The sequence below is a fragment of the Dryobates pubescens genome, chromosome 15, assembly GCF_014839835.1.
Source record: "Dryobates pubescens isolate bDryPub1 chromosome 15, bDryPub1.pri, whole genome shotgun sequence".
NCBI lineage: Eukaryota > Metazoa > Chordata > Aves > Piciformes > Picidae > Dryobates > Dryobates pubescens.
This window is the reverse complement of record NC_071626.1, coordinates 14147764-14174977: the sequence shown is the minus strand read 5'-3', so window position 1 is coordinate 14174977 and position 27214 is coordinate 14147764. Positions and strand designations below refer to the sequence as shown.

Below are 27214 nucleotides of genomic sequence, written 5' to 3'. Positions count from 1 at the left end.
TGCTCTGTGGGGAAGTGACCACAGCAAAACACAGCCTGGTCTGAGGAGTGAAGCAGAGATGTACTGGCTTCACTCTTCTGCTGTGCCATCGATGATGTGCCTGAAGGAGAATGGAGAAAATTTGTGCCCAGCTCCAACGTAGAACTTGTTCTGGAATTCCACCCTGGGGAAGCAGAGAGGTGGACATCAGAGCAGCCTGCAGGCAGCACCTACAGCCAGCCAAGAAGCCAAAAATGGAAAAAGCACCCACAGGAAGAGGAAGGCCACGAGAGATAGTGGCCTCTGAGCCGGGAACATTGGCTTCTTCTGGAGCCAGCAGTGAGACACGTGCAGCCCGGGGAGATACCCAGCACTCATCAGCTTTGACTTCCCATTGATCATGAGGCCGGTTGGCAGGACCTCACCTGTTTGCTAAACTGCTTCTACTAGCTCTGAGAATTGGGATAACTGCCTGCTGGTAGCACACACAAGTGGGAGACAGACTTCTGCCCCTCCACACACAATGTCAGCGGTGAGAAAGGCCACAGCTTGTGTGCTCAGGCAGGATGTCAAGTTAGGATGGTGCTGAGAAGCGATTTTTAACCTTGGTCTAGTTTTACATACTAGTTTGATAGCTCCAGACAACCACAGCACCTACCAGTGCAGACGCAAGGCATGCAGAAAGGCAGAAAGCCCCTCCATGACAAGCAGGATGGCTACCGTCAGCACTGCAAATGCCGCGAAGATAACGAACATGACGATGAGGCCTGCCCAGCTGCTGTTACTGAGCCCATTGTGCATCACCATGGTCCAAAGGACTTCTGACAGTTCTGCAAAAGGAAGTAAAGGGGAAGCAGTGGTGCTCAGCAGCTGTGAACAGACACAACGTGTAACCTGGCAGCTCACCCATTTTACCAAGTGAGACGAGGTGGCCTAGGATAAAATGTACCTGGCAGTAAACATGTATGGCCACCCTGCCTCTCCAGGATGGCCAGGGAAGAAAAGCGGATGCAGATTGTTTCCTATTATTCCTCTTTGCTGTGTTAGAAGCTGTTGGTACTGTTTTGGCTTGGCTTTGCATCACAAGTCCATGCACTACCAAGACTGCTGTTACCCTGGCATGACACAGTCAATTTAATTCACAGCTCTTTAACATGGCAGATAAGCAGTATGTGGAGCCCTCTACAACTGCCTGCTGCTAAATCCCAGTGAACATGATCGATTGACATAGTCAATGCCTGTGTAGATTAGGTTAGAAGTTGTACTGACTGATGTTAGCTAAGACCCACATGAGATATGTAATTCCCATCTGTTCTCCAGGCCACTTCTTTTAGAATAAGCTATGGTATGAAAAAAAAAGGCAACTGGTTGGTTCCACCTAGTGTAGGCTGCATTAGCATTTAGGTTGCTGCATGCTCTTAAAGGTGTTTTTTTCCCTTGCACAGGTTTATATAAACATTCACACCACTGGTATATCTGATGTGTCCTGTCTGCTCAATAACATATTCCTAACTTAACCATCCCAGTCACACAGGATAAATTCAGGGCTGAGCAATTTTGCTGTTGTGATACAGGCAAAACGGGAACTTAGCTCACTTCTTCTCTATGCAGGTGCCTCAGCCACCAGTTCAGCATTTCGTTTTGCCTGTCACTGGTCCTTGAGCTATGTTTAAATTCAATGGCCTGTTACATTAGGTGACAACAGATTTAAGGGATCCCTTGCAACTGCTGTCCTCAGGAAAAAGAATCCTGTCAGTGCCAGCTTGTAAGGCTGCAAAGGAATAGGGTGGTTTTTCCAGGCAGAATTCTAAGGTAAAATTCTAAGGTACTGCCTTTAGCTAAACTTTTTAGTTTGTTTATTTTCTTATTTTGATATCTGTCCTCTATTTAAAAATAATGTGTATGAGCTTCCACTCAAATCCTACTAAACTCTGTACAGATCACCCTTGTCAGTCCATGGTGTGATTCCCCCTTTTGTTTTCCCTTTTTCTATGCCCAGTTCTTTAGGGCAGGCACAACTCCTAGCCAGAGGCAGTACAGCAAGAGTGAATTAAAAATATTTGGGGAACATTAGAGTAGTTGAAAATCTGAAATTTCTCCCTGAGGCAATGCCTAGTATTTGAGCATTTGGGTTTATCATGAACCAAGACAAAAAACACTAAAATGCTGGACATTTCCCATAGAATACAAGGTCCCACTAAATGTTGGTAGCAAAAATTCCAGTGAAAATGACAAATTCCAGGAGTTCTTGAACCAAAACTTTTGTTTCTAGTTTCTTGAACTAAATCTAAATAACTGTTTCAAGAAATTTTGGCATTCACCTCCATTCTCCTAAGGCTTTTAGGAAATGAAGCTATGGTTCTCATACTGCCTTTACCTCTATGGACTGGACAACTCATTTGCACTGCGCCTCCCACCATGCCACACAGAGCACAGGGATAGGCACCTCAGCTAGTAAATGCAGTCAGGAGCTGCCTGATACATAATTGCCAGGCATCACTCCACTGAAAACTGAGATGGCAACCATGAAATACTTGGATTGATGTGACCTGAAGCAAAACATTCCAAGACACAAACATCCACAAAGACAACTTTGACTTGGAGACATTCAGAGCAGTAAACACCAACAGAAGCAGTGATCATCATGGAGTTGCTGGTGAGGTAACAGGTAGTCAATCACTCACGTGCATGGGCTAAGCTCAGTGCCCAGAGCCTCAAGTAGGATGCTGTGTTGGAGATGCAGCCAAGGCAGTATTCAATGGTATGAATAGCTTGGTGGACAAATGTGTCTCCAAAATCGAACTGAAACAAAGTAAAACCAAATGCATTCTATTAGCTCTCAGTTCAAGGCTTCCCAATTAACACAGCCACACTCCACAAAAGGATCTTTATACTCCTTTTTCCTTGCTATAACCTGAGCAATGCAAAGATATTTCCCAGATAAAGAGAATGCTCTGAAACATATCAATTCTGTATCATCTTCCCTTACATTCTTCCTACAGAAACACAACTCCAGTGAAAAACAATTGTTCAGCAGCCAGATCATATTTCAGTCATAAAATTGCAAATCTTTAGATGTCAACCCAATTATTACCAACCTTTGTGATTTCTTATAGAGACAGAAATTCCTATCTGTAACAGGAATGCCTGTTTTGGTAGGTGTAGATGGAATAGCTTATTTTCTAAGTCTGTGAATGTTCCCTGCGACTGGAACAGCCTGTCATATCCAGCCTCAATAGTGTTGGTACTCCCAACTGCTACAAAGGGTCCTGTCACTTTTAAACTGTGTTACTGCATGCTGCAGAAGCCCTTTACAGTATCTGTCAAAGGAAGGCCTTCCTCCCTAGCCAGCGCTGCAGGCTGGCAACATCTAAATGCTTGTCTGCAATTCAAGGGAAAGAAAACTCGCAGACTTTTGGAGAAGGTTTGATCTTCACTGGGTGCAATGTGGAAGTGAAACCACCACCCCACAGGAAACAAGAGCCTGGGGCTTGTAAAATCTTGAGGTTTGCAAGAATACTTGCCCTCACTTACCAGGTAAAACTAAAGGAAAAATGGAGAGGAATTAATTCGATGAAAATCCAGTGCTTACTGTGCTTGGAAACACAAGCTGTTGCAACAGTGCATCTTGGTATCTTGTTAAAAAGAAAGGCTGGCAACTTTGCAAAATCCTGCTGCTTGACTTTGTGTTTTCTGCTATTGTGTCTGTCTGAATAATTTTCTGCCCACATTTCCTTACCTCTTCATCACCATCCTCATGTCCTCCATGGCCACTGCCGTGGTCTCCCTGGGAAGCTTTTTTAGGGTGGTTGGTCTCTGGGACATCTACCTCATTTTCATCTCCAGGGTTTCCTGACATGGCTTGAGATTGGATCTTTCCAAAACAAAATGTGTTAAGTCTTTTGTGTCATGCTATAGGTTAATACCAAAATGAAGCAGACCATGGCACAGACTTGCATCAATAACCACATTACAGGTAACATATGAAGGAGTATATCAGGAACATGAGGAAAATTTCAATAATAGTCAGTCGTCATGGACCACAGAAACTAAATTCTCCTGCTGAATGAATAACAATACTTACATATTTTCCATCCTAGAGCATTCTCCAGTGAATCAAACTATTTTTGAGCTAGTGCCTAGTTTCACAATGCACCCTTTATACACAGCATGAAAAGATCCATCACTTTTGGCAAATGAGAAAAACTGAGGTACATTAAAGCAGATAAGCAGATGGATGCAAATCAAAAGAATTACCATCAGGTGAAAGGGAAATAGAGCTTACAAGGATCAGGTAACTTGATGAAGTTCACACAGTTCCTGGGATACAGGCAGAAATACAATTCAGATCTCTTGATTCATTTTAAATTGACAAAAATCTCATGATAACCCATCCTCTATCTGTAATCTTTCTTTATAGAGCTTTTCTAGAGGCTTCAATCCAGAAATAACAGCACAGCATAAGAACAGCTCTACTTTATATGCCTGTAACAGTCCCATTATACAGCATAACTAGGCTTGGAGCTTACAGCTTCTGTCAGGTTTTGCCCTGTCACTCTTTATAGCTTCCAGCAGGTTTCATGGGCAAGGTCTCATGATAACATAATGTTTCCTATTGCAGCAGTAATCATTGTCACACCCACTTTATCTTTGCTTTACCTGAATGTCAGTATAGAGAAAAGATTTTGTTGCAAATGTAAATCTGGGTAAATATAAGATGTGATCAGACAGCTAACATGAAAATTAGGAAGAGAAATACAGGGGCATAATAGGAGGTGGGGAAAAACTGTCAGATGTTACTAGTACAAAAGCAGGAGATGGAGTCAGCAATGTCAAGCCTTCATTGAAATCCCAGAAGAATGACAAAATAAGAAATTACAGTGCAGAGGCAGGGCTGCAAAGGTCTCCCAGGGACCTGGCTTTCAGTTATAGGTCAAAAGTGACTGGGTTGGAAAAGGTCATACAGCACAACCAGCATCTCTTTCTTCAAATGAAAACATCTGTGCCCTGCAAAAGGTACTCTAGGCTCTAACTCCAACTATAAAGAGAAGTAAATCCTCACAGACAAGTAAAGTGCTGTTAGTGTAATAAAGGAGAGACTTAATGAACAACTGGGAAACTGCAACAGCCACAGTTACGTGCTAAAGAGCTGGGCAAACCACAGAGCCCATGGGAAGGAGGGCTCTGTTAATGTGAAGGCAATCACTTAAGAAGAAAGTGCTTCTGGAAAGCAGCTTTTAAATCAAGCATCTCCTCCAAGCAGTGCTGATCTCTCCAAGGCCAGGAGTATCTCAAATGCCCCATTCCTAACAGAGCAGGCAACCAGTGGTTAGTGGCGGTTGTGAACTGGGAAGTGAGGTCTTTGCCCTGTCTGTGGTTTACTAGTATTTCAGTCTTTCTAAACCTTCTCTGGTTCTGGATAGAGCACTTGGAAGAGCTCAGTATCAGCCTCTCCCAACAGAGTATAGCCTTCTGACCAAAGCTCCTGCTTTCCATTAAGATGGCTCAGCCAAATGTCCATGCATGTGCTCAGTGCACGGGCCATAAAACACAGTTTGAAATCACTGGAGAAACTCTGAGATCACAGAAAAGCAGGATTAGAGCACTGCAAATATTTTCTGGGGTTTGTCCCCTCAGCTTTGCTTTTGCTGCACTGAATGCCCCCTTGCCTGGCCCGCATCCCTTACCATGCGCTGCACTTTCTGGTGGTTGGCTCGGAGGATGAAAGGTTTAATTAGGAGCATCCAGGGAACAGCAATCAGAGCAAATATGACCAAGAAAGTCTGCACTTCTTTCTAAATGACAAAACAACAAGAGCAGCGAAAAAATTACTTCCTTTATCTAAATACCTTTATTCTTACATAAAATGGCATTTTATTGCATTGGGTTGGAAGGGACCCTCAAAGATCATGTTGTTCAACTCCCCTGCAGTGAGCAGGGACATCTCCAACTAGATCAGGCTGCCCAGGACCACATCAAGTCTGAACTTGAATGTCTCCAGGGACAGGGTCTCAACTACATCCCTGGGCAATCTCTTGCAGTATTTTACCACTCTCATTGTGAATAACTTCCTCCTTAGGTTCAACAGAAGGTAACTGAATCTCCACAGCTTAGGTTTGATAACACATTGCCCCCACAATAGAAGGTGCTCTTGTTGCAGTCCTAGCATAACTGTTGGTACTTTAAGAAAAATAAATGAAGAAAAACCCAAAGTACAACTTCTGCCTTTTTTGGAAGTTGGCTCAGATCTCTGATGGCTCCATAATTGATATCAGACTACTCAGGTGGATGGAACAGTTACTGGTAGGGTAGGAGAGAGGAAATAAAATAACATCTTGGAAAGGCTTTGGATTGTTACAAAGCAAAACATGATCTAATGACTTTTTGAAGACTGGGAAAACTATGTTTTCCCAAACCACACTTCAGCCTTAATAGGGTTACTTGGAACTCCTTGGAGCTTTCTACTAATTCTGACTCACCAGCAGCCCTAAAACAGAGCTCATGTGGTAGAACTAGTGTGCAACTGACATGTAGATGCATTCATGTGGCTGGAGGCAGCATTTGCTTACGGATTCTTCATTGATGATGTTGATGTAAAATCAAGCAAGAAAAGAAATAATTCATGTTCTGACCAAATAAATAGAGATTACTTTAAAAGAAGCTTTCTCTTGGAGGAAACTTTTTTTCCCCCCTGTGTTTGGTTTGTTGTTATTATTTGTTTGGAATTTGTTTGTTTGTTTACATGGAGTCCCCAGAGGAGATATTTCTGACCAAAAGCTGCCAGAAGATCCTCTACCAACTCCTAATTTTAGGTGAAAATAATACATTTTTCAAGGTTAAAAAAGGTTAAAAAAAAAAGTGCCAAACCCCAAATTCTCGAGGAAAGGAGAGTCTTGCTTTGTCACTAGCATTGTTCCAAGGGATGGCACACCTGCAATACTCAGCTTTGCATTTCTAAACCTTCTTTCCTTTTTTCCCCAAAAGTATCACAGCCTCAAGCTGCACCAGGGGAGGTTTAGACTCGAAGTGAGGAGAAAGTTCTTCACTGAGCGAGTCATTTGTCATTGGAATGGGCTGCCCAGGGAGGTGGTGGAGTCACCGTCCCTGGAGGTGTTCAAGAGGAGATTGGACGTGGCACTTTGTGCCATGGTCTAGTCATGAGGTCTGTGGAGACAGGTTGGACTCGATGATCCTTGGGGTCTCTTCCAACCTTAGTTATACTGTGATACTGTGATCATCATTCTTGTATGGATGACACTAAGAATGAGGTTTCCTCTGCATCAGTGATTAGCAGCTTCTCTGTCCTATGTATCTACAAGGCGAACATGAGTACTAGAAGAAACAGCTTCTATTAGGCTGGCACTTGTGACTGAGCTTCTGAACCTGTTCCCCATGTTTATGTCCATTCTCCACCACACCTGCTGTGACTCCAAAACAGCCTACAGTGAATTCAAGCTGCTTGGTTCATACCTGATGCAGGTATAATGGAGCGTTTGAAGTGTCACTGTAATTGAACAAAAACATATTGATGAAGTGGATGAGGATGCTCGGTGCACTCTGGGATGAGTGTACATCAAAACGACACCATTTGAAAATAATCATGAAGACCAGGTAGCCAAAAAGAGAGACAATAAAAATCATCTCTGGAATGAATTGAAGGATGATGTTTATGTATTTCCTGAAGTAGCTGCAAAGAAGGAGGAAAGACAAGGACAATTAATGCACTAGGTATTAATACAAGGTTGCATCAAAATATGGGAGTACTGTACACTACTCGGTCCTTGGAAAATAAGGTAAGAAGCATACAACTGTCACTACCCAAGAAAGAAGTCTGCAATTACAGCCTTTGTCAGCAAAACCCATTGTTTAAGTACAAAAGCTTTGCCATGCTAATTCTCTGTGGGGTTTTTGTAACTGACCCACCAGTATCTCAGCACCTCAAAAGATCACTGCACTGAAATGAAAGCTAATTTACAAATTAAGTAAAATATGCTGAGGAAGGTCAGAACCAAGTGTAGAATCAATTCTGTAGGGGCAGCCCTCTTCTCTGTCACCTGCAAACACTTTCTGTCCTTGAAGGTCATTACACACCTTCCAGCTTTGCAGAGTCTCTCAGGACAGTAGTGTTAGCCCCTCCACTCTGTCACCATTTCTTACTTTTTTATTGCAAGAGATATAGGCAGAGATATAATCATGCACACCTACAGATCCTAGCAAAAGCCCCACTAATTCAGGTGAAATGCACACACACACTGCAATATTTCAGTGTGCTTTGGACTAGGCTGAAACTTTGTCTTTCAAGACAGAGGTCATCAATAGTGGGAGGTGCTATACATATTTTTATTTTAGCACACTTTGTTATTCCTGCAGAATCAAGAATGTAAGGGTGAAAGTGAAAGAGGGACTTCATCCAAGAGAATATCTGCAATGTCATGGGTGTCCTGGCCTTTGGACTCCGTGCTCGGTGGTGTGAGTCAGTGAATGTACAGTGCTTTGCTACTTGCAGTGGGGAAAGGACAAATTTCAAGTCATCGTTCCAAGATATGAGGCTTTCTCTCAGTGAAGGACTCTAGTTTAGGGGTGAGGACTTGTGTGGGGCAGGAACAGGCTTGGTGAAACAAACTTACATGTGGTTGAAGAGACTGAGTACCACCCCAAAAATCATGTGCACAATCCCTATGACAACTGACATCTTCATTTTGTAGGAGTTCAGAAAAGTCAGCTTGTTTGATGCAACATTCCATATCTTTGAGGAAAGGAGCAGAGAGAAACAGAACAAGATTTTCAGGTGTTTGCTCAATAACAGATTTGTGGAAGTTGTTACTTTGACACCACCAATTTATTCCCACCAGTTCTAGTAATAAGATAACAAGCAAAGGAAATCAAGGTTTTCCTTACAATACTTTGCCAAGCTTCCCATCTAAAAGGTATAAAGTATTATCCTTGTTTAACAAAGGAAATAACAGGGGTTTAAATTGATGTAGTGCCTTTGCTTCAGTTCTCAAGAAACGAATGCAAAGGCTGGTAACAAAGCCTAGATTTTTTTCAGTGTCATTCCCTGCCCTTAGGCTAAGTCATTTCCTTTAGCAGAGGGGGAAAGGCTTGAGAAAATGTCTCCTGCTGCTACAGAACTTTTTCCCACCTTTGCCAGACAAGTTCTGAGGGCAGAACAGTTCCAAACTTTTATTTTAACAAAAAGAGTTCATTCCAACTCTTTGGCCATGGAGATGAGTTTATCACATGTTTCTCTGCAGAAACTTTTCAATTATATTAGGACAGTAACCATATGCCTCTTCTCAGTCCTTTTTTATACTATAGAGCTTCAGGATTGCTTCTCCTTTCTTCTAAAACTTCACAGACCCCAGAGTCTTCTGACCTCAGAGATGGTAAGTAGCTACCTCTTTTTAGACACTTAGTACATGACCAACAATTGGGTAATTAGGATTATTTAGAAGGCAAAACACGAGTTCACGTGCCTTTATCTGACATGCTTTGCTACATCTACAGCTATGAAAGACACTGTCTAGCCTCCTCAGCAGAGGGTGACTCTTTTCCAAGAAATAACTCAGCCATCCTGCCAGGACTTGCAAAATGCAAAGAGCCATCCATCCTCCTGAGCAGATGACACAGATAATTCCTACATGGGGAGCTCCTGCTTTCCACTCCATCCCTTCTCTGCCAGCACCCGTTCAGCCATTCCTCTCTCCCAGTTGAGAGCCTCTTGAGCAGGCATCAGCCAGGGTGGGAGAGGGGCTAGCCTGTGTTAATGTAAATTAGGGAGGTGTTAGGGCAATGTACAGAAAATTAATCTTCCTCTGTTGTGACTTCTTGGACTGCACTGCCTGTGTTCTGGGCAGAATTTCAAGCCAGGTTTGTAAAAAAATTGCTACAAGGTCAATCTGTCTGCAAACAAGGAGTAGCTGGTGTTTCTTTGTGTGACAAACTGAGATGAGAGAGCATCCAGCGGAACAGAGGTTAACTGGGTGATATGAAAATTCAAACAGGAAAGCTTTATGTTAATGACTGAAATTCACCACTGATAAAAAGATAACACCAAGAAAAGGGAAAGAGGACATAGAGAAGAAAATGTGGATCCATTAACCAACAACGGCATTCACTTCATACGTCATATGATAAATACACTGCAGAACAATCAGGACTTTGCCCTCAAACTTCTGAGATAGCTCTGGAGTGGCTTAAGTACTCAAGTAAGGAAACTGTGTCCAGGAACCTGGTGACAGAGTGGAGACTGCAGGACAAGACCACTCTCCAGCGCAATCAAAGTTCCTTCCTGCTTAGCATTTTGCTGCTGACTGTGCAGTGTATATCCTTGACTGATAAGAAAAGCACCACAATGACTATGCAAAGAACACCTGGCAAAGAGAAAGAAGTGAAGAACACAGCTTCAGGAGAGAGAGCAGGGAGCTACTGATGCACCCAATATGCAGAAACAGAATTGAAATACAAATTATCTTAGAGCAATTTAATTTAATTACCGGATCTATTCCAAATGGATATGGATTTCCAGAGTAGACTCCTGGGATTGCTGGATCCAGCTGCAATACTGTGTTCTCCAGAAGCACATCCTTACTACAAAAGAAAAGTGAAACAATCTTTGCAGTTTAATCTCACCATATAAACCCAGGGTACATTTCTGTGAGATGTGCAGAAGACTACCATGGGATGCCTGCCACCAACTCCAGCCTTTCTGTCAATTGTTGTGGGCTTGTGTGCACACGTGTGTGCGTGTGTAAGTGTGCAAATGGGTCCTACACAATGACAGTCTCTAGTACTCTGACAATTCTCCATGCATCAGTCCCAGACACCTGCAGATTTTTATGCACATCAGTGCCTGAACAAACAGCCGTGCTCCCAGGGACTCCACATTTCCATTTCAATAGTGTGAGTTGTCTGTGCCTGTCAGACAAAACCTCTGATTCATTCATGACTGCATCCACAGCAGGGAATTCTTCCCTTCCCCACACAGGCAGTCACTGTATCTTTCTTTCAAAGACTACATGCTCCCATTCAGTGTGTTTTCACTTGTTTCCCACATTTAGCCACTTACTTCCAAGTTTTATTTTTAAACATGGGGATGATGTGCCAGGATGAGCCAAAGAGGTTGAAGGATTTGGAGAAGCAGTCATTGTAGATGAAGCCAGTGTACATGGAGAATATGCCCATGAGCAGGATCAGGTAGCGCCCGCTGAAGAAGGTGTTCCAGATCTGCAAGGGAAGAAGGCAGTACTGTGATCAAAGCAAATGGTGGGCCTCAGTCAACAGGAGACATGATTGTGCTAATCCATGGACATACAATTATTCATAGGAAACTCTGGGTCCCTTGAGCCCATCCAGGTTTCTCTGCAGAAGCAGGCAGAACTGCTTGCCAAAACTTTGTGTCACAAGCATCTTGGAAGGATCTTCACCCAGCCTTTGTGAAGCTGGATACCTTCTTTATCAAATGAACCTTTTCCTATGCTGATAGGATGCACCAGCTCCTTTGTACTCACCTCATTAGTGCTTTTCTGGGCCAGAAGGCTCTTCTCATTAATGACCATCCAAAGTGCAAAGCCCAGCATAACAGCACCATGGCCCCAATCCCCAAACATCACCGCAAACAAGAAGGGGAAGGTAATGATAGTGTATGGAGCTGTAGGAAGGAAAGGTCAAGAAGCTCAGCTTCTCCTAAACAAAAAGACCACAGCAGAGAAGCAGTCCACCCCACCGGCCCATTCCTCATAGCTGCTGCCCTAAAAGGCCTCCACGATCAACTCACCAGGCAGTCGTATCTAGAGTGTAACTAGCTTTGTCATTTTCCTTGCAACTTCAGCCTTCATTCCTTGTCTCGCCATAATAAACGCTGTGTGTAGATAACTGCATTATGTTTTACAACAGAATAATATACTTGAAGTTTACTACCATGTTTCTGAGCCTCAACAACGTGAGTTCATCCCATCCTTTCCCATGGGCCCTCATTTCTAGGTTTCTGTTCATTCTCAGTAGTTTCTCTGAGATTCTTTAGCATTGTTCATACTTTTCTCAGGTCCTTTTGGTCCTTTTTTGCCTCAGCAGAATGAGCTCAATTTCTATCTGTCTTGCGAATTTAAGTCTTGTCCTCAGAGCTGCTACCTCACCATTTGTTCTCCATCCTGTATTTTATGTGGTTCATTATTCCTGTCACAATCAGTCACTGAAGACTGATGGCCAAGTTTTTGCCTGAGAAAATCCATAGCTATGTACGAAACAGCTTCAGTTTTTACCAGCAGAAAATACAGTTTGGATTTCTCAGTCAGCAGTGAGGGCTTGTTTTAGGATAGTGACAGAGGTCAAAGGCTTGATTTCAGCTCTAGCAAGCCAAGTGCAGGTAGCTGAGTGTTTCTCACCTGGGTTCATCTCCCTGTAGTTGCCTACACCATATGCATCCACTATGTTCTGAAATCCAGCAGTGAACTTGTTGGTCCTGTTGAAGGTGGGTGGTGCCATCCTGGTGTGTATGGCAGTAAGGATAGGGGCAATAGTAGAGCCACTGCGCTCCTGCAAACCCAGTGACAAGGACAGATGCAGTCAGAGTGGCTAGCGGAGAAGAATCAGTCCCACAGCACAGTCTGTGCCCAAACATGCACAGGTGGCAACATGAAATCTAGGCTCAAGAGTGTTATATATCAACCCTTTTTCTAATATCTAGACTTTTCCATTTTCTGTGGTATTGATTTGTTCAGGGAAAGCTGCCAGCACCGCTGACTTGTAGGTCGATCACAAACCTGCTAAGATTTAATGCTGACCTTAACTCCCCAAGGCCAAGCCATCATGTGACAACCTTAACTTTAATTAAAACAGAAATGGGAGCCCAGCATTATGGTAACAGACAGAAGTCTGAGCATATGCTCAACAGATAAAAAATACAGTTTGGGTGAGAGCTTCACAGACCCAGAATGTGGTTTCTTACCATTCCTTGATGGAGAGCTCTTTTTATCCGGCCAGCATCAGCCACTGGGAACCAGATCTCTGCAATGACGCACTGCTGGGTGACGTCAATGTTACAGCAATTCAGGATGTGGTAGATGGCTTTGATTTTCTTCACCTTGATCCCCCAGGACCACAAGTTGGCTGCTGCCTCATGCAGCAGTCGCTGGCGGTGGGACTCAGTTTGGGTTATCACCTGTAAGCACAGGACAGTTAGTGAAGAAGACAGGAAAGCAAGCACAGGACAGTTAGTGAAGAAGACAGGAAAGCACAGGTGGCATCATCTACTCAGCAGTTATTTGGGGAAGGCAGGCAGAAGAGGGAGTTCTATGAATGTGCAGGATATCCTGGAGGGCAGTGTGTGCAGGTCTGGACACCGGAGTGCTTGGCTCCAGGTGCACAGTGTTCGCTAAGGACTCTCACTGCATGGTCCTAAGCCTCTGTAGGTGTAAAGGAGACCATCTGGAGCTACTGAGCTGTGAGATTGGCTCCTTACCCAGTTGCTTACAGACTTGTCATATCTCACCATGTGGTCCCACCCTGCCAGCTCTGTGCCATGAAATTGGATCACATCACATCCACAAGCATGCCTGCGCTGTAGCAGCTATACCTCGTGATCCTGGTGGGACCTCCATACATCACGTCACTACCATGGTCCTGCTGCATAAATGAGCAGGGGAGATAACATGTTAGAAAGATAATGTGCTTGGTCTGCAAGTGCTGAAGAAGCCTAGCTGCCCACGATGCTCAAGAGTGAGTCAGTTTGGAAGCAGACTTGAGTGCAAGCTTGGCAGTCACAGGCATTCACAGATGTGATGACAGCAGGATGTCAACAGTCAAACGGGTCACCTCAGGCAAACATGGTGTCCATTCCCTCCTGCCTTGGGACCTAATGACTATCATGTGTGATGATAAAAAGGTTGCAGGCAGGAATCCCCCCAAAAGCTGGGAAATCCTGCCACAGTATATGGATATGCAATCCACTGAGGACTCACAGCAACTGAAATTATAATTTTCAGTCCTGTGTTAAATGTGGAGTAAAAAACTTGGAGACTTGTACTTCATAATAGCAGTCTTGATTTTCCATTGCTAGTGTGATGAGAGCCCCAAGTCTTCCTCAGTAAAGAAAACCTTATTTAAATATAAAAGAAATGTTTAGAGTCCTCTCTAAGCCTCATGTAGTACTATAGTTGAGACTGAACCACTTTGTCAGCTGCTAAGGGAAATCATGCTGTAAGAGCTAGATGAAACCATTCTACACAATGTGCAATTTGGTTACAATACTTGTAGCCTGCTGATGATCTTAGATCCCACCCTGTAGCCCCATGTCCCAAGGTCTAAATGTCTGACATCTGCATGATCAACAGCAACAAGTAGTTTCTGAGGCACTCACATGGTAGGCTGTCCCCCAGCAGCTCCTGGGGAGAGCAGAGCACAAACACTGGCCTCTGCAACCAGCTGGGAGACCACTCCTGGGCTAGTGGCTTCATCCCCAGCCAACTCTGGCCAGCCAGCTCCCAAAACAAGCTTGGGATCTGACCATGATCATGGCCATGACAGGGTTTCAGATAGGATCAAGGTATGGGCAGATTCTACTTGCAGGGTTCAGACCCCAGTGAAGTAACTGCCACTTACTGTGTTTAAATCCTCAATCCTTGTGTTGACTCCATCAAGCATTTCTCGGCGCTCTGTGGCAGACTCTGGACAGGGATACACTGTGGCACGAAATCTAACCTCAGTAAGAAAGAAGTGAGAAACATCATTTATTTGACTTTTTCTTCCTCTGGGATTTTCTCAGTTCAAAGGTGGGGAAACCAGACTTTATTCCTGGCAATATACTTTTATGTACTATAACATTGCTCTCTCACAGAATCACCAAGGTTGGAAGAGACCTCAAAGATCATCGAGTCCAACCTGTCACCACAGACCTCATGACTAAACCATGGCACCAAGTGCCACATCCAATCCCCTCTTGAACACCTCCGGGGATGGTGACTCCACCACCTCCCTGGGCAGCCCATTCCAATGGCTAACAACTGTCTCAGTGAAGAACTTTCTCCTCACCTCCAGCCTAAACTTACCCTGGCACAGCTAGAGACTCTGTTCTCTTGTTCTGGTGCTGGTTGCCTGGGAGACGAGACCAACCCCCCTCTGGCTACAACCACCCTTCAGGTAGTTGTAGACATCAATAAGGTCTCCTCTGAGCCTCATCTTCTCCAGGCTAAACAATCCCAGCTCCCTCAGCCTCTCCTCATAGGGCTTGTGCTCTCAGAAAGGTCCAAAAAGGTACATTTATCTCTTCCTGAGAAAAAGGATCCTTTTGCCTCCTCTAGCTGAAAAACTGCTCCCTACTGAGTAGATGATATTATCCAGTGGTCAGCAAGAAGAGGTAGGCATCTCCCTTACGCCCACAATCTGCTGGAAAATCTCGCAGCCAGGCAAAAGCAGCCCCGTTAACGCAGTAGCCAATAGATGTCCCTCTTGCACTGAGCCTGGAAAACCACCACATCCATGGCTCTGCATTACTCTCTCGCAGTCACTGGAGGACGGCAGCAGCTGAGCTACTGCTGCACAGCAAGTGAACACCCTTCCTGCGTGCAGGCTGCGTAAGTAAATCACCCTGTAAAAACACTCCAAAAACTCGGCTGTTATTCTGGGATAAAACAAAATGAAGGTGATCACACAGCCAGCTCTCAGCTTCTGGTCCATCTGGTTGGCTAAAGAGATTGGGAACAAGAAAAGGATGGGTGAAGATTTTTCAATATCTAAGAGTGGTGTCTGTTACAGAATCATAGATTATAGACTGTTTGGGGTTAGAAGGGACCTTTAGAGGTCACCTAGTCCAACCCCACTGCAGTGAGCCAGGGACACCTTCAACTAGATCAGGTTGCTCAGCACCCCATCTAGCATGACCTTGAAAGTTTCCTTGGATGGAGCATCCATAACTTTTCCTGGAAACACATTCCAGTGTTTCGCTACCCTCATTGTTAACATGTTCTTCCCTGTATCTAGTCTAAATCTTCCTTGTTTTAGTTTAAAACCATTACCTTTTGTCCTGTTTGCAACAGGCCCTGCTGTCCCCTGTTAAATACGAAAGGCTGCAATTGGGTATCCTCAAAGTCTTCTCCAGGCTGAACAACCCCAACTCTCTCAGCCTTTCTCCACAGAAGAGGTATTTCTGCCCCCCAATCATCATGACAGTTTAGACATGGCCAGGCCAGCCTCAATACTCTTATAAGCTTACCCCTAAAGATTCAGTTGGTTTGTTCAATGTGGTATAGCAAGGATTAATATGGACTTCTCATATATGAGTAAAGGTCTGTCTCCATGCAGGTGTTGTTTGCTGCTGCATCCATACCATAGTACATGACCTTCTCTTGTACACCTGCAAGTCACACTAGCGTAAAGATGCTTACACTGGCACAGCACACTGTGGTGTGCTAAAGTCACTATATGAACCAAATACAGTCAAGAAGAAATAAATAAGTTTCACATCTCTCCAAAAAGAGTACAGCTACTTGTCCTGCCTGTAAAACAAGTCCCCAACTATACTTTATGCACAATAAAGCAGACATAAGGAGTTCCCGGGGGGACCTTGCAGATCACAAGGTGTACTACTGCAAGGCTCTGTGCCTACAAGCCTTAATTGAGCCAAGATACTGCAGTGACTAAAATAGCAGAGATCACTCTGTTTTTTCTTAGTTTGTTCAGTGGTATCTAGCACTTGTGCCAGCCCTGCCACTTCAAGGGCATTATAAATGTTATCCTTTGATTTTGCCCCAACAGATCTGCAGGAAGAAACCACTGCTCTTTACGGAATGAAGATCTTCTGCCTGCCTAATACACTTCCACCATCCTGCAGTGGAGTTAGCTGAGTTAGGGTTGCTGATGGGCTGCCTTTCTGCACGTGAGATGAATTAAAAGACATTAACAGGGTCATAGGGGTCTATCGCTGCTTGAAAGACAGAAACGTGCATGCTCTGTGTACAGATAAGCATCATATTCTGCCTTTGTCTGAACGCAGAATATATCACCACCTGCTCTCTGAAATCAGTTCCAGCACACACACAAGTGAGGACAGTTGCAAAATTGATCAAAACACACTGCAGTTTCCTAGAGATCAGCCCAGAGCTGTGTGTAATGACAGCACATGCTCTTCGGCTAAACTTCCCTTTCCAGAATTGAATCTTTTCGTCACTCAACACCTGCTATTCGTTTCCAAAGGTTATTCACCCTACCTAATTATTTCCATCTTCTTATTCTTCACAGCTCTTAGTTCATCTTTAATAAGGATTTTTAATCAAACTTGAAAGCTTATTCCTCCATACTGTACAGTTCCCCCGTTTCCAATAACATTATTGCAGCAGTGTTGCTTTGATCTTTTAACAGCCATTTTGCATACTGAGTATCAGCTTTGCCCTAATGGCCCAGACATTTCTGAAAGCTCCAGGAGAATTCAGCAGGGAATCCTTACATTGATAAACCCAGTTTAGTATTCACATTAGCATTGAGGCAGCCGCAAGAAAAGGAGGAAAAGAAAAATTCTTACATTTTCCTCCTCCCTGCTCCCTCTACACCTTTCACTAATGAATTTGTGCATGGACTTAATGCTCGTGAAATTGGCAGACTAATGGTACCAATTAGAACCAAGCAGGGACTACAAGTGTAACCTGAGGCACACCACTCTGCAAACAAGTCTTAGCCTGCTTTGCAGGAGACTGGTTTATACCAGTCCCACAGTTTTTGCAGGATATATTTGTCATGAATGATGCCTCAGTGCTAAACAGAAATGTCCTGCTGGGACTGGAATGACACTGCCATCTGCTTCAGGTACGGTTAACTGTGCCTTAAAGACGGACCAGACCAAAATGTCTTGGCCTGAGTACAAGGGATGGCCAGTGTCCCACAGAGCGCAAAGGGATAGTCGTGGGATTCATATGTTTAGAAAAAAACAACTCCCATATATATGTGTATATTAGCCAGCCAAAAAAATTGAAAAGGAGTAAGAAAAGACAAAAGAGGTGAGGAGAAAATTCTTCACAGAGAGAGTTGTTAGCCATTGGAATGTGCTGCCCAGGGTGGAGGTGGAGTCACCGTCCCTGGAGGTGTTCAAGAGGGGTTTGGACGTGGCACTTGGTGCCATGGTCTAGTAGTCATGAGGTCTTGGGTGACAGGTGGGACTTGATGATCCTTATTGATTCTATGATTCTATGGTTTCAAGTGTAGCTTGATTAGCTGGCAACAACCAAAACCCGGTGCACCAGCACTGCAACCAAAATCCTGTGAATGTCTTTTATGTAGGCATGTTTTCCTTCAGAGAAATCAGTCTGAGTTTCTTTCTGTGAACATACCACTACATTCATGCCTCCAGTGTGTAACACTTTTGCACATTATGGCCACCCTGCAGAGATCTGCTCACACTTCCAGTGCTCCCTGGCCTCATGCTCCCAGCTGCACCCTGTTGCAGAAGGTCATGTCTCCAATTTGGATGATTCTGTGTTCAAACCATAATGAAAATCCTGACAGGCATCATATACAAAAAAAATTATTGTTGACTGTAGGGAATTTAAAATGCTTCAGTGAAAAAAAAACAGGGAATCTTCCAAAATGAAGGGCCTGCATCACTCTGTGGCCAAACCCAGCCAGCTCTAAATGTATGGCTTGGCAACTTGCAAGGCCACTGGCACGTGCAATGGGAAGCATTCACAGCACCAGCAACTGTCCATGACTGGAGGTGGAGAAAGGATACTCAACAACTTCTAAAAAGCAGGCAAAGTAATGGAATATAATCAGGCAATTGTAATCCAGAGAGAGACCAAGATTTGCTGAAATCTTCAAGACAGGCAGAAGCAGACTGATCCTGCACAGTGGCAACAGCAAAACTCCCTCTGTGTCTGAAGTACACGATCAGAAACCAGTGACTAGGAAGAGCAAGGAGTCTTCCCTCAGGTGTCCATGTTCCCGTGGCTCTCTTTATAATAAAGAGAGAGATGATCACTCCAGGAAGCCTTAATTGCCCTTAGGATGCTCATTGCCCTCCCCTGTCTATTGAAGGCACCTTGGAGGGCCCCATTTCTAATCCAGGAATCTGTCTCTTCATGGCTCTGAAGTCAGTTCTCCTAGGTGGATGAACTGATCTTCCTGCTTTTATTCTGATTAAAGGAAGGTGGAAGGAAAGACCTGCCCTAAACACACACCAGGTAAGAGCAATTGTTCACTACCTCCCTGAGACCTTCTGCAGGCTGCAGACTCTTGGCTGGCCCTGCCTGGCCAAGAGACTAAACCTGAAATGGATTTGGTAACAGCAGACAGATCCCCTCGTGAAATCTGATTTACACTGCAACAAAGCCCATCGGTCATCAGTGTTATGAAAGAGTAACAAAATATTCAACCTGAATTATCTTTTCAAGATGCTTAACAGGGTGGAAACAAGTCAGGTTGTATGAGGCTTTCATTTCTCTCCTGGGCTCTGTCTCTGATTACACTGATATTGCTCAAAGGCCTTGGGAAAGGGTTGAATAAACTCCAGCATCATAATTTTACGATGAAATGCAGGAAGACTTGAGAGCAGGTTAGGGATTACCATGTCCCCAGTGCCCAAGATAGGGCATCTTATTTTCAGGGGAAGGATGCTGAGTATTTCTCAAGAAACAGTCTCCTTTAAGATGTCCCAAGTTAAAATCCTAGCAACTGAAGCTCCTAAGACCTTGAAGTCACTTCGGAAAATTGAGGACCTCGATTTCCAAGTGCCGAGGTGACAAATATGTTTCATGATTAGGAGCAGCAATACCGAGGAGCAGAATGGAGCTCAGTGGCAGAGCTGACAGCCAGAGAGCTGGAGATCTAAACTCCAGCTCCAAATTTAGCCAGCCTAGGCTGATAGGTAAACACCTCCATGGGAGTCACTGTGGTTTGCCCACAAGCCTGCCTTACCCATCACAAATCTTCCTGATTTTTTGTTTAAGCTGCTCTCCTTGATAGAAGATAATGAACACGTTCTTCTTCACGTCTTCTCTCTACAACACAATTCAAACAGAATGTAACACACCAGAGCAAAGAAGAAGAGTTGGTGGGGGGTTTTGTCAGTCTAACCACTGGGTTGTTTTTTTTTTCCCCCAGCCGCACTTTTGGGGCAGCAATGCTTTCCTGGATGGCATGGATGACAGCTCTGAGTTACAGGGGAAAAGAGCAATGTGGAGTCGGGAGACAGGGTACCAGAGGTCCACAGAGGCACAGGGATCACCCCAGAGGCACTGAGGAGAATCGACTCTTTGTGGCTAGCCCCAGGTGAGGACAGCTGCATCTCACCTCCCAATAGCACAACCCACCCGGCTAGGGCTCATAGGCATCTTAACCAAGTAGGAAAAAGAAGCCACCTTGACTATGCCAAAAGGAGAAACAGTATCAAAAAAACTTCTTCTACCCTCAACCTTTCCTATCTTTCTTCTCCAGGCTGCCTTCAGACACCCAGCCTTGGTAAGACAGTGAGTGCTGCAGCAAGGCCAGGGCACCAGTTCAGTTTCTGCAGGTCACAGGCACACACAAGGAACAGCATGAAGCTAAATCATATTGGTACTTACTGTCACAGGGTCCTCCAGGGTGGTGTCCATTTCAGTGTACCTCAGGTAGATGTTTCCCCTGCAGACTCGCCACAGTAAACGCTCAAAGGGTATCATTCTTTCCCTCTTTATTACCCCTGCTGTGAATCTGAGCAGAGTTAAAAAATAAATTACAAGATAAATTACATTCTAAGTCTTTTAGGGCCTGTAACACATATGATTTTGCAATCTCATTTTCTATTCCATGACAGCCAGGGGTCTGCAGCTGCTGTAGGCACTTCTAGAAAAGATTTCCTTGCTCAAGCCTGCTGTTATCTCAATCTATTGTCTTTATCCTGTTGTCCTTTCCTTACAACACTGGAAGTCCTCCCCAGACCATCAGTAAAAAGGAGAAGAGACAATTCTGGATAGAAACAGGGGAACAGAGAAATGCTTAAAGTCACATGAAAAAAGAGTGCCTGGATGCCAGAGGCAGGAAGTACCAGTTTTGAAGTGGGAGTTTATCTTAAATCCCTCCTGATGTCCTTTTCCCATAAAGCACCTGACTGCATCTCTGAGGTTCAACGTGACATGCTGGTATACACCCACCAAGGTAAGTCCTCTGCAGGCATATGCTTTGTCAATAAAAGAACTGAACAGGACTTCAGAAATACCAGCATGAGTTACCTTCACCAATACACACCCAAGTTTGGCAGCTGCAGCAGCAGGAGTGCTTCTCAGCTCCAGCAATCCAGATGTGTCTTCACTGAAGAAATCGTCTGGGAGATTGGTTTCTGCCTGGAAAACATTAGTTTTATAAAACTATTCAGTACTGCCAATTTGAAAACTATTTTCATATTTCTTTCCAGAAAGATTTAGACCAAAGGTGAGAAAGAAGAAGAAGGGGGGGGGGGGGAGGGGTGGGAAGGGCAAACTATATCTTAGCAACTGAAAAGCAGAAATGCCATTTTCAAAGAGATCTGGGACCCAAGTTCTTGAGCCCCATTGACTCACAGATCTATGAAGGCTTCAGAGTGACTGAAGTGCTTCTGGAAACTTACAGGCTTGTGGTAAAGACCACTGGGATTTCATTAAAAATCAATAACAGAACATACAATATTGAAAATGTCAGTATTTTTTAGGAACATTGCACATCTCTCTTGAAAGAGCAAAGAGTCTCTCACCTCAAAGAAGTCTTGTGTTTTCTTCAGTAGAAGTTTGAGTTCTGTCAGCTCAAGGAAGTTCTGCTTCAGTGTTTGCTGGTTCTGGTTGGCTTCCAGGAGCTCAGCTTCAAGTTTCTCCAGCACTGTCTGTTTAGGGTTCAAGCACATCCAGAGAAACTCTGAAGCAGACCAATGGCTCTTTAGCAAGCTGATACCAAATTGCAAACAATAGAAAGTTGTTTTGTTGATTTTTTTTTTTCCCCCAAGGAAGAATGCAGAAATATTCAATGAGGACTTCAATAAACACAGAATTTCAAGGGAGAGATCCATTAATGCCAATATCTCACTTTCCAAATGCCACATTCCCTACTGAGTACTTTGTCTTTCTGGCAGTGGAGTTCTGTCTTATCTGACTGAAGTGCAGGCAGGTAAGTGCATGTGTGGTGTAGGTGTCTCAGCTTGCTTTGGCACCTCTGTGGTTCCCCACAGGACATCTCAAACCCTAAGTGAACTGGCGTTGTCTACTGACTACAAAAGCAGCCTGCAACACAGACATTAGCTTAGGTTCATTACCTATAGGCCAAAAAGTGAAGTTGTGGGTCCAGGAACACATCATTTAACCACCTTGCTCATGAAGCTGAAGCCCTTGGAAATCAAAAGTTTTTTTCCTAGTCACCTACATGTGCAGCATTTAAAAGTCACCCCATAGGTAAACTTCACTTTCAGCTGGGCTAGAATAAAACATCCCTTGCACATTCATAAGCAAGGTACAAATATTTGTGTTGGGCCCAAATATTACTATGTTACAACCACACTTCCACCAGGACAGACAGCCCAGGGCTTTTTATGCAGTGAAGCAGGTTCTAATGTCAGCTTTCCTGGTTAATCACCAAAAACCTTCTTATTCTCTCCTACTGAATGATGGGGCATTCTGTGACTGTGGTCCATTTCCTTTAACACGTGGGACCAAAGGGATGTTTCAGAGGTGGTGGTAGATATTATACCTCCATATCAATCATTTCCCGTGGCAAGGGGGTCTCTGGGTACTTCTCTAGTTTGACTATCTCAGCACTGTCTTCCATCTCATTTTCCAGAAAACCTGAAAGGAAAGGATACAGAAGTCTCAGTACAAAGTTATTCCTACTGCATCACCCTGACCACCAGTTGCTGCTGAGACCACTGTACAGACCAAGGTATCACATGGTTGTGTGACAAGAGGCAACAATATACAAGGGCTGGATAGCCAGCATCCTTCTTTCACAGAATCACAGAATCAACCAGATTGGAAGAGACCTCCAAGATCATCAAGTCCAACTGATCACCCAACTCTATCTAACCAATTAAACCATGGCACTAAGTGCCTCATCCAATCTTTTCTTAAACAGATCCAAGGACATTGACCCCACCACCTCGCTGGGCAGTCCATAAAGATTTCTCCATGAGAATCAGGTTTCTCCTGAAGTCATGGTAGCTGCTCCCACCTGGACAGCCCTCCACCCTTGGCACATTTGTGCCAGCACTAGCACTGCCTTGCTTGTGGCAGTGAATAAGGTGTGCACAAGTTTCACTCCTCCACTCTAGCAATGGCACATGCTGTCACAGTGGCCATGGTGGGCACCTGTGGTGGGAAGGGAAGTGGGAGTGCTCACAGGGCACACATCCATGCTGCTTGGGTTTTAAGAGTTTGTTTCCAGGCTGAAACCCTTGGCCTTGGGAAGTGGTGCACCGGTGTAAGAATCAGGTTATCTGGATTGGGTTCCTGCCCAGCCCTAGATTTATCTTGTGATTTTATACAAGCTAATTAATCTCTTTTCAGTTTGGTTAACCACTGTCAAAACAGGGGCAACAATTTATTGCCCATATGGGGTGAAGTGGTAATTAGCTGACACATGCAAAACATTTCCAGGGGCTCAGATGAAAACATCACCATTTTGCCACTAATTCTGCTCCACAGTGTGAGAGCACTTAAAGAAATAAATCCCACACCACCAGTTGGCAGAAAGCCCATTGCATTTGACAAGTGTTTACTTACGCAGGATCCTCTCCAAGGATTCACACCTTCTCACTTCATTCACAAACTTCCTCTGGAAGCTGTTGACATTTGCATTCAGCTACAAACAGAAGGGAAAACAAGCCTGGGGCTGTAATGCTGCACACTGCCATGCTCACTTCTAACAGCAGCAAAGAATGAATGCCCTTGGTGTGGAAGACCAATATGACTGTATGATACACACTCCCATTGGCAGGGCAATGCCTTGGGCATCCTTACAGCTGGGGACATCAGGGCATTATACTAGACTGATTTCTACCCAGACTTACTATGACAGCAGGAGATGGACTCTCAAGGAGAGACACCCTGGGTTTTGGTGGTAAAAGGAATCTTCCTAAGGTGGTACAGAGATCAAGTAGAGCACTGGATGGGGACTTAACAATAAGTCAAATCTTGGCTTCCAAATCAGCTTTAGGGAAATCTCACTTTCGCCATTGGCTTTGTGACCACCCTGCAGGTGTACGTTCTCCAAGTGCTTTGAGGGAAGGGCAAGCACACCCTGGGGTTCATCTCCAACATCTTAATGTGGTGGCCAGACACTACTCACATCTCTGAACTGGACCAGACCCAACTCCCCAAGCTCAGCCACGCAGCAGTAGGCAGCCTCCACCTGCAGAAAGAGCTGCATCAGGCTCATCTCCTCGCTCCGGAAGACCGAGGCCATTTCTCCTGCTCTCCTCCAATTTTGGTGTCCTTGGGGACTTTGGTGGCAGCAGCACACTATTCCTCACCCAGGGAGGTGTCAGGAGGTGCCAAGCTCTGCAAGAACATTGAGATCACTGAGTCAAGGTGCAGGAAGGCAACACAACACTGTCCATCATGGCCTTCAAAATGGTTTCTTTACCTCCTAAAAGCCTCCTCAATATCATATGACTTTATCCCACCAGAGAAGCAATAGATGCTAAGGTGTATGTGTAATACAGGGAAAGAGGAGAACCACTGGTCCCTTGAGGCAGATGATGAACAAACACCCTGTCTGGTCCTCTGCAGGGGAGGAGATTATATCATTTAAATGAAAACAAATTTTAAGAGTTCAAAAGCATTTTCTCCCCCAAAAGGACTCCTCTCAAAATGAGACACATGAAATATCATGTATTTCACAAAAGTTCCTTTTGCCTTTATGTTTCTTGTTATTGACTTTGAGTAACCTGAACATACAAATTGCATCTAGTTGTTCTTGCACAAAAATCAACTAATCAGCATGAACAAAGACAGTGATTACTCCTCAGATGGAAGTATGTAAGCAGATACACTTTTTCCATGTGTTTAATTTTGTAAGCCTACATTTTATAAACACAAAACTAAGTCTCTTTATAACCTCACTTCTGCTTGTTGACAGCAATGGGAAGCAAATTGTCCTTAACTCGCTCTCTCTTCATGAACCTTGTCCTGCAATGATTTCTTTAATGGGCATTTTAATCGTTTTCTTTGCAATGTATGAAAGATTTAACTTAACTGTAAGAGAAACACATTGCAAGATATTAAAGGCTTATTGAAAAGGAGCACTGTAGTCACAAATCTGTGTTTGCTCAACTGTCCTGTGAGTTTCACTTGTCTTCCTCTCTGTGCCCATTTAGTAGAAGATTCAAACATTGACAATATAATAATGATAATTAGAAGCTCATTAAAAGAAAAGCTGTAATGCACCAGCTCCAGGGGGGTAAGAGTACAATCTTTGAAATTGTTCTGGTATTTTTTAGCAGACTATATTTTTCACTGGTAAAAGACACAAAGTCTGTGAGGGACCTCCACTGCTCGTGCAAGAAAGCACAATATTCCCTAGCTCTGGTTTTCAAAACGTTTAAAACATTTTCAAGAAGTTTAAAATGTCATGAAAATGTCCCATCTTAACTTCTTTAGACTGTAAAGTGTGAAGAGACTGTCATTTAAAGCAGCTTGTATTTATAAACCTGTAGTTAAATACCTATAAAACCCCAAAACCCCAAGAACAAAAACTTTGAATTAAAAGAACAGAACTCAAATGAAACATCTCAGTTAAACAGCTTTCAAACCATCCAGACCCAGGCTTCTCTTTCTACCCAGTAATCAGTCAGAGAAAAACCCCAAAAGGCTCATTTTCATCTTGATTTGGAATGAGAGAAAAATGAAAAAGGGAAACTTCTTCCCAGCCAGGAAATCCTTCCCAGCCCTGCTGTGAGAAAGGCAGAGCATCTGCCTTTCAGCCATCCCTTCAGACACAGGAGGCTTGCCCAAAGGCTGCCAGCCATGCCTCTATCAACACCCCCTCCCAGTTTTCTGCTTTGGCAAAAGAACAGTTAATTGAGAAATCACTCACGCTTTCCCAGGGCACTACTTTCCATCAGTATTTCAATGCATTGAAATGCACCAGGTTTCAGGTAGGGTAGGTCCCAGTGCTGTAAGCTGCTTTGCAGAAGGTGTTCAGGTTTACCTCTCAGGCACTGCACTCCTTCCTAGCAGACCCTCTGCCCAGGGAAGGGGCGAGCTCTCCCCTCGGCTTGCCGGGCGTCTGGTCAGGCGACAACAGCAGGGCTGTTCCTTGGCATGGTGGTAGGCACCGTGCTGGGTGAGGAGGGAGGCAAGCGAAGTGCCCTGGCTAACTATCCTGTCTCTCACGGAGCACAGCAAACCTTTTCTTTTAAGGTCAGAACTGGTCTGGAGCAGAGAAGGGACACTCTTTCTGCCCTGAAATAAACTCTAGGTGGTGTGGATCCAGCACTTTCTGGCTCAGTCACAACCCCTGTGTCAGGTCTGCAACAAGTGCAAGCCGTGTTGCAGCAGCTTGCAGCTTGTTGAGACTAATAACAGACAAGGCACGCCAGCTCATACTGCCCTGGCCACCCAAAACTGAGCCAGAACTTCTGAAAGCTGGTGTACAGAGAGAGCTGTACACCCATTATAACTCATTTGCAAGCCCAGGATGGAGGATCAGTCACCCAGGAGGTAGAAAACCTGTTTTTCACTGTTTCTTGCTCCTTTTTTTTTTTTCCTCACTGAAGGCAGCCTGGGAAAGGACAGGGAAACAATGGGAGATTAATGATTTTCCTGCAGTCAAGGGACAGGCAGAGCTGGAGAGGGCTGGGAAGGCAGGGACTCACTCAGCAGAGCCATGCTAGCCTCAGGTAATAGGGAACTTGATTCTCATTCCTTGAAATAATAAATGCTGTGGGAGTTACTTTTACAGACTTTCTCCTGCTTCAGCTGCTAAAGCAAGGGCTACAGAGAGCAGCTCAGCCCCTCCCAAACCCAATGGTTTAGCACCCACTGAGGTCAGAGGAGGAAGGACTTCATAGAGTTATAACATGGCTTCTGTTGGAAGGGACCCCCAAGGATCACCCAGTCCAACCCCACTGCAGTGACCTGGCACATCCTCCATTAGATCAGGTTTCCCAGAGCCTTGTGAAGCCTGACCTTGAATATCTTTAAGGATGGGACCTCAACTACCTCCCTGGGCAACCTGTTCCAGTGTTCCACCACCCTCATGGTGAAGAACTTCTTCCCAACATCCAACCTAAATTTAGTCTTGTCTAATTTAAAACCAT

At 44.3% G+C, this 27214-nt stretch overlaps 1 protein-coding gene across 1 annotated transcript; it reads right to left on the bottom strand.

Moving 5' to 3' along the window:
• Positions 1 to 26355, bottom strand: ATP6V0A4 (ATPase H+ transporting V0 subunit a4). Its single transcript, XM_009896373.2, has 21 exons — positions 26104 to 26355; positions 24241 to 24452; positions 23676 to 23754; positions 22648 to 22742; positions 21665 to 21790; positions 21184 to 21278; positions 20523 to 20649; positions 19876 to 19958; positions 14578 to 14671; positions 12926 to 13138; positions 12363 to 12513; positions 11490 to 11629; positions 11048 to 11205; positions 10476 to 10569; positions 8607 to 8725; positions 7450 to 7666; positions 5667 to 5774; positions 3719 to 3853; positions 2664 to 2781; positions 638 to 809; positions 1 to 163 (listed from the first exon to the last, which is right to left on the bottom strand). Exons 2-21 carry the CDS (start codon positions 24355 to 24357, stop codon positions 70 to 72), a joined length of 2535 nt encoding a protein of 844 aa, XP_009894675.1. The 5' UTR covers positions 24358 to 24452; positions 26104 to 26355; the 3' UTR covers positions 1 to 69.
• Between the last annotated feature and the right edge of the window lie 859 nt (positions 26356 to 27214).

What these genes read in the sequence shown, in the direction of transcription:
- ATP6V0A4 (XM_009896373.2), bottom strand. Translation starts at nt 24,357, where the DNA reads ATGGCCTCGGTCTTCCGGAGCGAGGAGATGAGCCTGATGCAGCTCTTT. An exon ending in CCCTGGAGGACCCTGTGACA is followed by an intron (nt 19,959 to 20,522) that starts GTAAGTACCAAT and finishes ATTGTGTTGTAG; the next exon opens with AGAGAAGACGTGAAGAAGAA. An exon ending in ATCCATTTGGAATAGATCCG is followed by an intron (nt 8,726 to 10,475) that starts GTAATTAAATTA and finishes CTTTCCTCAAAG; the next exon opens with ATATGGAATGTTGCATCAAA.